Below are 11943 nucleotides of genomic sequence, written 5' to 3' on the forward strand. Positions count from 1 at the left end.
AATGGAGGAATTATGGAAGCAAGGAAGGCCATGTGTGTTAGATAACAATGAGGTTGGAGAGGTGTTCCCTCTGGAGGTTGATGGCAACAAGTAAACTCCATTTGGCTTTTCCTTTTTCACATTAAGGAAAACTAAGAGCATCAATTTTTAAACTTAGGCCAACATGGCAGAACTGCCAAATTACAAATGGGACAAAAGGAACATATGGATGGACATAAATACAGCACAAACTTGGGAGACATAAAATGTGCAGACAGAGACAGTGGAGACAATAGGTGCGTTCTTGTCACACAATCCTGATGAGTGACAAGTATATAATAAGAGATCTGAATACAAAATGCACATACATAAGCAAAGTCGGGTTATCCAAGAAGAGCCTATGGTTATTATAATTTCTGCAAATCATCATCTGTATGGCTTGGTTTTGCATCACATGTTCTATTTTAAATCACTAGTCTTATTATAAAATATGGGTAAGAACCCATTTGCTCAGTAAAAAAGAAAAACTTTTGCTTACCCGGGCTACGAAGAATTCATCAGCACTGAATTTATAAAGCCATTCATCCAAAAAGTGAAACAGAAGAGATTGTAAGTCATCTCCTACACAGGATCAAAAAGAACCATGACAGTATCATGTTTAATAACTCTCGTCTCTAAAAAACTTGTTTGAATTTAACAGTGCAATGAATTTCTTAGGTTAGTTGAAAGAACAAGCTCATGATCAATTTTGTTGTTCTTACTGTGAGCATATACTGAATTTATGTGGAATACTGAACATCTATAACAATTTCTTCCTTGTGAATAAATTGGTTACCTTGGGTTTCTACTTCTGTTGCTTGGAGGGGCTCCACTGTCCCAGTATCTGTCATATAACCAAACATGGCCATTGCACATTGCTCAAATGCTTCCTCCAGAGTATCTCCCCATGCGTGTAACCTAAAGAAATACATTCATGCCCTGTGTAATATAACCTACTGCAAAGCAGAAAACTTGTCAGGAAAGTCAAAATAAAATTAACATGATAAATACAAAACCAAAGGTCTCAATCAGTTTAATGACACTGAAACTAGGTGCTTTTAAACCATCATTTGCATGTCCTAAAAGAACCAAAAGAGGAGAAAAATTAAAACTCAGGACATCAAGATTAAAACATCAGGGGCTTCCCTGGTGGCGCAGTGGTTGAGAATCTGCCTGCCGATGCAGGGGACACGGGTTCGAGCCCTGGTCTGGGAGGATCCCACATGCCGCGGAGCCGCTGGGCCCGTGCGCCACAATTACTGAGCCTGCGCGTCTGGAACCTGTGCTCCGCAACAAGAGAGGCCGCGATAATGAGAGGCCCGCGCACCGCGATGAAGAGTGGCCCCCACTTGCCGCAACTAGAGAAAGCCCTCGCACAGAAACGAAGACCCAACACAGCCATAAATAAATAAATAAAAATAAATAAATAAATCCAAAAGTTTAAAAACAAAAAAAAAAGATTAAAACATCAGGGCTTCCCTGGTGGTGCAGTGGTTGAGAATCCACCTGCCAATGCAAGGGACACGGGTTCGAGCCCTGGTCTGGGAAGATCCCACATGCCGCAGAGCAACTGGGCCCGTGAGCCACAACTACTGAGCCTGCGCGTCTGGAGCCTGTGCTCCGCAACAAGAGAGGCCGCAACAGTGAGAGGCCCGTGCACCGCGATGAAGAGTGGCCCCTGCTCACCGCAACTAGAGAAAGCCCTTGCGCAGAAACGAAGACCCAACACAGCCAATAAATAAATAAATTTATTAAAAAAAAAGATTAAAACATCAGCCTTCCTATGTTAAGCACATGATTGCAAAGGCATAAACTCCAGCTATACTCACTGGACATCAGCTGTATGATCCAAATCTGAGGGAGAGAGGAAAAAACACTTATAAGTAACTAAACTTGACTTGCAAATCACAAGAAAATGACTCTAGATCATTACTAAGAACATCACCCTTGAAGAGCATGAAAATGTGGGCTGGCCACACACCTTTCACTAACCATTTACACGAAAGTTAATTGCTCTGTTAAGGGTTATTTTTTATTTTTAAAAATTTCTTCTAAGCATTCACAGTTATTATTCTGTTAATATTAAATAAATGAACTAATATTAAATAAAAGAATTAATAGTTACATAATATTAGCATATTGATGCTAAAGGGTTATTTTTTTAAAAGCCAAGATTTATATTTAAATGAATGACAATTTCTGGAAGGCATCACGGCCACGGTCTTCTAGGTGATCTAAAAAGTGTCTAGGGCTTCCCTGGTGGCGCAGTGGTTGAGAATCTGCCTGCCAATGCAGGGGACACGGGTTCGAGCCCTGGTCTGGGAGGATCCCACATGCCGCGGAGCGACTAGGCCCGTGAGCCACAATTGCTGAGCCTGCGTGTCTGGAGCCTGTGCTCCGCAACAAGAGAGGCCGCGAGAGTGAGAGGCCCACGCACCGCGATGAAGAGTGGCCCCCACTTGCCACAACTAGAGAAAGCGCTCGCACAGAAATGAAGACCCAACACAGCCATAAATAAATAAATAAATAAATAAAATTTAAAAAAAAAAAAAAAAAAGTGTCTAATACATCATAGTTTTTCAATAAACAAATGCCATTCTCTGCCATTAGTTAATTTTCCTCAACAAATCAGCATCTTTTCTAAATATCTACTTGTGTGAATGACCAAAATTCTAGAAACTACATCATCAAAGATATAAAATTCCAGATTTCGTTTCACCTTTTCATGAACAGCTAGCCAAATCCCAGACAAAACAGTTTTTTATTTTTAACAAGAGCCAAGTTTTATATTTGTTGATTTCTTTCATTTGAAGGACTCCTCAATGATATCCTTGACCAATAAAACAGTTTTGGAAAGTAAACTCTACAATATGTATTATGAGCTTTTTCCTGATATTCTCACACCAGGAAATAACAACTGCTACAACAGCAAGCTCCCATTGGATCTGTTATCTCAAGATTTCAGAGTCAGGACTTCCCTGGTGGTCCACTGGTTAAGAATCTGCCTTCCAAAGCAAGGGATGTGAGTTCGATCCCTGGTCGGGGAACTAAGATCCCACATGCCACAGGGCAACTAAGCCCACGCGCCACAACTAGAGACGCTCGAGTGCCACAATGAAGACCCAGTGCAGCCAAAATAAAAAAAATTAACTAATTAAAAAAAAAAAAAGATTTTAGAGTCTATCCTTCACTCTTACCTGACTTCCATCAATTCTTCCTACTTAGAATCATAGAATATTCAGGCTACAACAAAGTCTTAGAGTTCATTTAACAGAATTCCTTCAATTACAAGAAGAAACCTGAAATCCAGAGAGATTGTGTGACTTGTTTAGGACTACACTGCTGATTAGAGTTTGGACTAGAATTGAGATTTTCTGACTCCCAGTTTAGTGCTGTTTACATAACACATCTTGTTCTGGTAACACTCAAGATTTAAGCTCATCTCTAATTTACTCAAAATATTACTGAGGACTCAATACATTTTAGGCATTAAGGGGCTCAATGACCAGCAGAGATGACAAACAAGTTAAAAGAAAATAACAGGTATTAACCCTAGAGAAATGAAAGTATGTGGCCACAAAAGGACATAGAATGTTCACAGCAATTTTATTCCCCCAAATTAAAAACCCCATATCCATCAAGAGAACGGATAAACAAACTGAGGAATACAATGCCACACTACTCAGCAATAAAGAAGCATGAAAAAAAAAAAGAAAAAGAAGCATGAACTACTGATACATGCATTAACAAGTCAGGGAGCTCAGCTCTTTCCCCTGCTGTCAGTAGTTACTGAATAAAATCCATTCACCACTTTAACGTCTAGCTGTGTTTGATACTGAGTGAAGAAGCCAGACAGAAAAGAATCTATACTGTGTGATTCCACTTATACAAAACTCTAAAACAAAAGTAAACTGTGGTGATAGAAATCAGAGCAGTGCTTGCCTCAAGGTAAGGGGCTAGGGGACTAACTGGAAAGGAGCAAAGGGAACTTTCTAGGGTGATAGAAATGTTCTAGAGCTTGACTCGAGTATTGGTTACACAGATGTTATCTGTTTATCAAAACTCACTGGACTTTATACTTAAGATGTGAGCACTTTTATAACATGTAAATTGTACCTCAATTTTTTAAAAGACGGTTTAAAGAGACAATGACAGATCGCTATAGGGCAGTGGTTCTCAAATTTTTTGGTCTCAGGAACCCTTTATTCTCGTAAAAATTACTGAGGACCCAAAGAGTTTTTGTTTATATGGGTTGTATCTGGCAATATTAACCTAGAAATTTTAACTGAAAAAAATGTTAAGTATGTATTAATTCACTTAAAAATAATAAGCCCAGGGACTTCCCCGGTGGTGCAGTGGTTAACATTCCACCTGCCAATGCACGCCACAACTACTGAAGCCCATGCACCCCAGAGCCCCAAGCACCACAACTACTTAGCCCACGTGCCACAACTACTGAAGCCCGAGTGCTATAGGGCCCACGTGCCGCAACTACTGAGCCCGGCGTGCTGCAACTACTGAAGCCTGCGCGCCTAGAGCCCAAGGTCTGCAACAAGAGAAGCCACTGCAATGAGAAGCCCGCGTGCTGCAACAAAGAATAGCCCCCTCTCGCCGCAACTAGAGAAAGCCCCAGAGCAGCAACGAAGACCCAACGCAGCCAAAAATAATAAATAAATACAAATAATAAGCCCACTTTATTTAACATAAATTACATACTTTTATGAAAAATGACTACATTTTCAAAAAATGTAGTGAGAAGAGTGGCGCTGTTTAGCATTTCTGCAAGTATTTTTAATGTCTGGCTTTTCAGTGTGCTGCAATCTCACAGATATGCAGGAGGAAAAAGGAGTATTTTAAGAGCTTAAAAAAAAAATGTGGACTTCCCTGGTGGCACAGTGGTTAAGAATCCGCCTGCCAATCCAGAGGACACGGGTTCGAGCCCTGGTCCAGGAAGATCCCACATGCCGGAGAGCAACTAAGCCCGTGCGCCACAACTACTGAGCCTGCGCTCTAGAGTCCACAAGCCACAACTACTGAAGCCCATGTGCCTAGAGCCCATGCTCCACGGCAAGAGAAGCCACCGCAATGAGAAATCTGCGCACCGCAACAAGGAAGAGCCTCCACTCGCCGCAACTAGAGAAAGCCTGCCCGTACCAACGAAGACCCAATGCAGCCAAAAATAAATACATAAATAAATAAATTTATTTTAAAAAATGTATATGGGCAGCACAGCCGGAGTGAGGAAAAAAAATTGTATATAGTCTTCCTTCACCAAAACTAGAAACTGGTGGTTTTGGGCTTCCCTGGTGGCGCAGTGGTTGAGAATCTGCCTGCCAATGCAGGGGACACGGGTTCGAGCCCTGGTCTGGGAGGATCCCACATGCCACGGAGCAACTGGGCCCGTGAGCCACAATTACTGAGCCTGCGCGTCTGGAGCCTGTGCTCCGCAACAAGAGAGGCCGCGATGGTGAGAGGCCCGCGCACCGCGATGAGGAGTGGTCCCCACTTGCCGCAACTAGAGAAAGCCCTCACACAGAAACGAAGACTCAACAGTCATAAATAAATAAATAAAAGAACGTGAATTTCAAAAAAAAAAAAAAAAGAAAAGAAACTGGTGGTTTTTAAAAGGTTAGTTGCAATGCAGAATCTGAGGCTTTAACAATGAATTTTTTGAAGTCTGTAACATTAAAATCCATTGCTCTATCTTGTGCTTAGAACAGATCTTATCTATGCCTGACTGTGTAATATCAAGCATTGGTTTTTGGGAAAATATCAGTTCATTGATGTTGACACATTATATAGAATTTTTAAAAATCTATTTGTTAATATCACCTCCAATCTCATCAGAAAAGTCTTTAAGCACTGGGAAACCGTGAAGCTCATGATGGCAGATACATGTTTTCCAAAATTTTGATTTCACTTGAAAGCTTGAATTTTATCATTATATAATATACATTATCAATATACCAACAAATATTGTTATTTTCCTTGATGTGACAGATTACTTTATTTTCAAGAAGATATTGGAAATACCCAAGTCTGAATAACAATAGTATGTCTTTCAGTCATTCTTTTGAGAAAAAATAGGGTTCCGAGAAAAAAGGCATCTCACAACTCAAACAATCACAGAAGTTCTTTCCCTTAAGGTAAGCATCAGTACTTTGAGAAGCAGCAGAAACACTATGCATACTTCCCATTTTGTTACACAGAATACTAAAATACTAAAAAGGCGTGTACTCAATGGTTAATATTTAATAAAATTAATAGTTCTTGCCAAGTCATCAAGGACATTTTTAAGTAAAAACGACTTTTTATTTTTTTAATTGTAAGTACATGGTGGTAAATAATACAATGACTACCAATACAGTTTGGTGCCACTGCCTCAATTTGTGCCAAGGGGCCAGGACTTTTACCTATTACTGCTTCTGCACCACCAGTGCAAATATCAACACAGTGAAAAGAGCAAGTAACATCTAGTATTATTAAGAAAGTAGTTTTAACTTCACAGATCCTTTGAAAAAGTCTGGGGAAACCTAGGGGTCTAGAGACCACCCACTTTGAAAATTCTATTATAGGAGAGCATAACAGATAAACTAAGCTAGACTAAGAGGTTCAGGTAAGAATTCCCAAAGGAAATAAGATTTAACACTTTATGTGCCAAGAGACTAAGGATGATCTTTATCTATCTGCTCACTCGTTTATTCCCAGTTTCCGCTCAGTGTCTGATACACAACAGGTGCTCAATAATGTTGCTGAATGAATAAATGAGATGACAATTGAGCTGAGTCTTAAAGGAAAAACAGGGTTACAGGGAAAGCTTGGGGTAGATCTGGGGGTAGTCAGTGGCAAGAAATGAAGCTGGAAGAAAACAGACTAATCTCACATTACATCAATGCCAAGATTCTGTACAAAATGTCGGCAAGTAGAATCCAGAATGACCAAGTGGGATTTATCCCAGGAATGCAAAGATTCAATTCTTAGGAAACAGATTACATCATCTCCATAGATGTAATCATGAGGCATAACATAAAAATGGTTTTTCTTCAGTTTTTTGCCTCGCTGCGTGGCTTGTGGGATCTTAGCTCCCCGGAAAGGGATTGAACCCCGACCTGGCAGTGAAAGTACCGAGTCCTAACCACTGGATGGCCAGGGAGTTCCCAAACAAAATGTTAACAGGATTTTTGAGCAAACGGTCTTTTCTCAGCTATTTCTCAAAAATACACTATTGTTTATCTTTTCTTTTTTTTTTTTTTTATAAATTTATTTATTTATTTTTTTGGCTGCATTGGGTGTTTGTTGCTGCATGTGGGCTTTCTCTAGTTTCGGCGAGTGGGGGCTACTCTTCGTTGCAGTGCATGGGCTTCTCATTGCAGTGGCTTCTCTTGTTGCAGAGCACGGGCTCTAGGCATGCGGGCTTCAGTAGTTGTGGCACATGTGCTCAGTAGTTGTGGCTCGCAGGCTCAGTAGTTGCGGTGCATGGGCTTAGTTGCTCCGCGGCATGAGGGATCTTCCTGGACCAGGGCTCGAACCCATGTCCCCTGCATTGGCAGGCGGATTCTTAACCACTGCGCCACCAGGGAAGCCCTTTTCTCTCATTCCTAATTGCTGCTTTTCACTGCATGTTTTTGTGGTATAATAAAAATATATATTTGGTCTCTGTCTCTGGTTCCTGGAACAGAACTCTTAAAATCCTGGGAATTTTCTGAGTGACAGGAGTGTCACTCAGTGTTATTCATAAACAGCCCCTTCTGACCACACTTGTCTATGCTAATGAGGTGACTCAGGGTTGGACCCCTAAGTAGCCTCAGGATGGAGAGAAGATGACACAAATGATTAAAAGGGGGGAGGGGATACCAACAGTAATTCTTATGGATCTGCACAAGCTGATTTTTATCTACATATAGAGAAAAAAATAAAAACAATAAGAATGGCAGGAAAGGAGCAAGTACTGAGAGGGAGATTGTCCTAGAAGATATTAAAAGATACAATAAAGCCTCAATAATTTAAAATGTGGCACTGGCACATAAAAAGAGAGCTAAAACAAAGGAACAGAATAGTAAGGCCAGTTATATACCTAAATATAGTTAGAGGAATTCTGTATATGATAAAGACGTCATATTTCAATCACAGGGGAAAAGACAGACTGTTGATAAATGATTTTATAGCAACGGGAAAATAATTATCAGATATTGATACTTAATTTCCACCTTACCCTAATCCTAAGGTATTCAAAATTTAAATATAATTTTTAAAAAACCATAAATACTAGAAACATGAACAATCTATAACTATTAGCAAAAATACGGTTCTCACAAATATGAGCCAAAAAAAGCCAAACACAAAAGGAATACATACTACATGATTCCATTTAGATTATGTACAAAAACATGCAAAGCTCACGTATGGTGTTAGAAGTCAGGCTAATGGGAAAAATAGGGAGAGAGGAGAAAGGAGCATGAGAGGGTCTTCAGGGATGCTGTAACATTCTGTTTTTTGATCTGGTTACTAGTTATACAGGTGCATCCAGTTTGCGAAAATTCATTTTTAACATGTGCACTCTTCTATATGTATCTTTTTTTTTTTTTTAAAGAAATTCACGTTCTTTTATTTATTTATTTATGACTGTGTTGAGTCTTCGTTTCTGTGCGAGGGCTTTCTCTAGTTGCGGCAAGTGGGGACCACTCTTCATCGCGGTGCGCGGGCCTCTCACCATCGCGGCCTCTCTTGTTGCGGAGCACAGGCTCCAGATGCGCAGGCTCAGTAATTGTGGCTCACGGGCCCAGTTGCTCCGTGGCATGTGGGATCTTCCCAGACCAGAGCTCGAACCCGTGTCCCCTGCATTGGCAGGCAGATTCTCAACCACTGCGCCACCAGGGAAGCCCTATATGTATTTTATACTAAAATAAACGTTTTATTTTTGGGAATTCCCTGGCAGTCCAGCGGTTAGGACTCTGTGCTCTCACTGCCGAGGGCCCAGGGCAGGGAACTAAAATCCCACATCCCACAAGCCATGTGGTATGGCCTAAGAAAAAAACAAGTTTTATTTTCAAATGTACTAGAAGAAAACATGGAAGAATCAATTTACAGTCCCAGAGCGAGCAATGCCTTCTTAAGTATGATATCCCAGTAGCCATAAAAAGGGTTAACAAATTTCACTACATAAAAATAAACTTCTGCACAGTAAAAAAGACCAACAATCCAACAGAAAAAATGGGTTAAAAATATGAATATACACATTCCAGAAGGCAAATACAAATAACTCCAAACATACTAAAATATGTCAGCCTCACTTATAAGTAAAATGCAATTAGTATAAGATACTTAACAGATTGGAAAAGATCAAAAAGTGTGGTAACACAGTAAATTGGTAAAAGTGTGAGAAAAGAGGCACAGTCGGGACTTCCCTGGTGGTCCAGTGGTTAAGGCTCTGTGCTTCCAACGCAGGGGGCACGGGTTCACTCCCTGGTCGGGGAACTAAGACCCCCACCTGCCGCGCAGCACAGCGCAGCCAAAAAATAAATAAATTTTAAAAAGTAAAAATAAATTTAAAAATGAATTTTAAAAAAGAATTCAGGCTTCTTAAAAAAAAAGGAAAGAAAAAAGGCACACACACAATGCTAGCAAGGGTATAAACCGGCACAACCTCAATGGAGAGCAATTTGGCAATAACTGTTGAAGTTTAAAATGCAGATATCAAAAAGAATGTCTATATATGTATAACTGGATCACTTGGCTGTACAGCAGAAATTAACACAACATTGTACACCAACTATACTTCAATTTTTAAAAATACTGATAAAATGCAGATACCCTTTGAAAAAGCAATGTAACTTTTGAAAATTTATTCTACAGATACACGTGCACATGTACCAAACAATGGATGCACAGGTATATCCACTGCTGCATTATTTTTATTGGCAAACGAGTATAAGTATAAACGTCCATCAACTAGAAATTGGTTAAGTAAATTAAGTAAACATACACCTTTGCATGTACACATAAGAAAATGTTAAGGATGGTCGATCTGGATAGCAAGACTAAGGGGCTGGGGATCAGGGCTGAAAGAAAGACTTTTCGCTGCATACCTGTTGTATTTTTTGAATTCTAAATCATATATATGACCTATTAAAAGTAATTTTTAAAAAAATAAGTGAGAGAAAGTGAGCTAGGGAGATATGCACGGTCTAGAAAGTACAGAGCCTAGTATGCTATGGTAAATAGTTAGACTCCATACAGAGGACAATGGGAAATCAATGAAAGAACTTTAAGAAAGGAAATAAGAGCCAGATTTGTGCTCCCCAAACCACATCCACCTTTAGGGACGGCAGCTTAACGTTTATGTAGAACTTCAGAGTCTGCACTATACTTTCACATTTATTATTATCTCATTTATCCCTCACATGAAGGAACTGAATGCAAAGAGGTTATGTGATTTTTTGCCTAAAATCACTAAGCTAAAAATGACAAAACCAAGTCTTTTTGCTAACAACACGATACAGGTAAAACGCCAATTTAGAAGTCCCCTACTCAGAGCTTTCCGAGTCCTCTACCCTAGGCACACTCTAACTATCCCACAATTGGAGGGAGATACTTGGGGGCGACAACCCCTCAAACGCTTGAAAATACGTTACCTTCAGAATTAATACAAAAGTAAAATTCCCACAAGATAAATGTGATTAGGCATATGCAGAAAAACTTCAAAAGGCTGTAAATGTGGGAGCCCGGGTTTCCCGACTCTCAGACCAGACGGCTTTAGCCTTCAGCGTTCCCCAGAGAAGTACAGAAAAGTCTACAATACATGGCAAAACGGGAACGCCTGAGCCACCCTATGGTGCAAAGTGGAAGAGGAAGCCGGAAGCCCCCGGCAAGGAGAGAAGTGAGCCACCTACTCACACTCGTACTTCCGATTGACTGGAGGATACTTGGCCTTGATCGCCTTCTGCTCCTCAGTCAAATTGTAATCTCTAATATCTTCCTTTTCCAGCGCCATGACTGCTGCTTGGGCCCCAAACTCAACTTCCGCCCTTCATCAGCCGGACTTCGGCCCGGACTTACAACTTCCGCCCTGGACTCCGCCCCTTGACACACACCCTTAAAGGACCAGGACTCCATTCTCGAGGACTTACTTAATCCCCTAAGACTTCCGTCTTAGGTCCCGCCGCTTGGAGGAGATCTTTAAAAGTCCAAGGCCTCCATGGACATATATACACTACCAAATGTAAAATAGATAACTAGTGGGAAGCAGCCGCATAGCACAGGGAGATCAGCTCGGTGCTTTGTGACCACCTAGAAGGGTGGGATGGGGAGGGTGGGAGGGAGGGAGATGCAAGAGGGAAGAGAAATGGGAACATATTGTATATGTATAACTGATTCACTTTGTTATAAAGCAGAAGCTAACACACCATTGTAAGGCAATTATACTTCAATAAAGATGTTTAAAAAAAAAAAAAAAAGTCCAAGGCCTCATTTTCTGGGCTTGCTTCATCAATAGTTCTTTCTAAGAACTAAGGGAACAAATAAATTGGAGGACCTAGGAACAAGGGACACTTGAATTAGACATCTCGAGGTCTGATAGAAGCCTTTTCTTGCAGCCTCACCCCCAGAGTTGACAACTAGACCCGAAAACATTTTAGACTCCTCATCTAAAGTCCTACTTTGAAGAGATCGCTAGCTTAACATCCTTCAAGAAAATGGCTGCCCCCAGGAGAGTGAGGACTAAACCTCTCACGTGACCCCGAGAGGCGCACTCTCACCAACCCCGCGCGCGCGCAATCGAAGGAAGTCGGCTCCGGGCCGTGTGGGGGCAGGGGAGGAGCGCGCGCTTCGACCCCGCGGCAAGCGACTCTGCGCGTCTGGATAGGCTACGAACGCGGCTTCCCCGCCCACCTCGCCGCTCGGCGCGCTCCGATTGGCCGGTGTTGGCGC

At 41.1% G+C, this 11943-nt stretch overlaps 1 protein-coding gene across 6 annotated transcripts in view; it reads right to left on the reverse strand.

Annotated features, from left to right (window-relative positions):
- ZBTB8OS (zinc finger and BTB domain containing 8 opposite strand) overlaps nt 1-11211 on the reverse strand; it is an 80984-nt gene extending 69773 nt beyond the window's left edge. For 2 of the 6 annotated variants that reach the window (XM_036843032.1, XM_036843024.1), the window contains exons 1-4: nt 10912-11059; nt 1848-1872; nt 815-936; nt 518-600 (exon numbers count right to left, since the gene is read on the reverse strand). In XM_036843032.1, coding sequence (XP_036698927.1) covers nt 518-600; nt 815-936; nt 1848-1872; nt 10912-11008 — 327 coding nt within the window. In that variant the 5' untranslated portion in view covers nt 11009-11059. Of the gene's footprint in view, nt 1-517; nt 601-814; nt 937-1847; nt 1873-10911; nt 11061-11144 lie in introns of those variants that run through there. The other 4 variants (XM_036843042.1, XM_036843015.1, XM_036843006.1 and 1 more) reach the window with 4 other exon arrangements.
- Nucleotides 11212-11943: the final 732 nt, after the last annotated feature.

The sequence above is a fragment of the Balaenoptera musculus genome, chromosome 1, assembly GCF_009873245.2.
Source record: "Balaenoptera musculus isolate JJ_BM4_2016_0621 chromosome 1, mBalMus1.pri.v3, whole genome shotgun sequence".
NCBI lineage: Eukaryota > Metazoa > Chordata > Mammalia > Artiodactyla > Balaenopteridae > Balaenoptera > Balaenoptera musculus.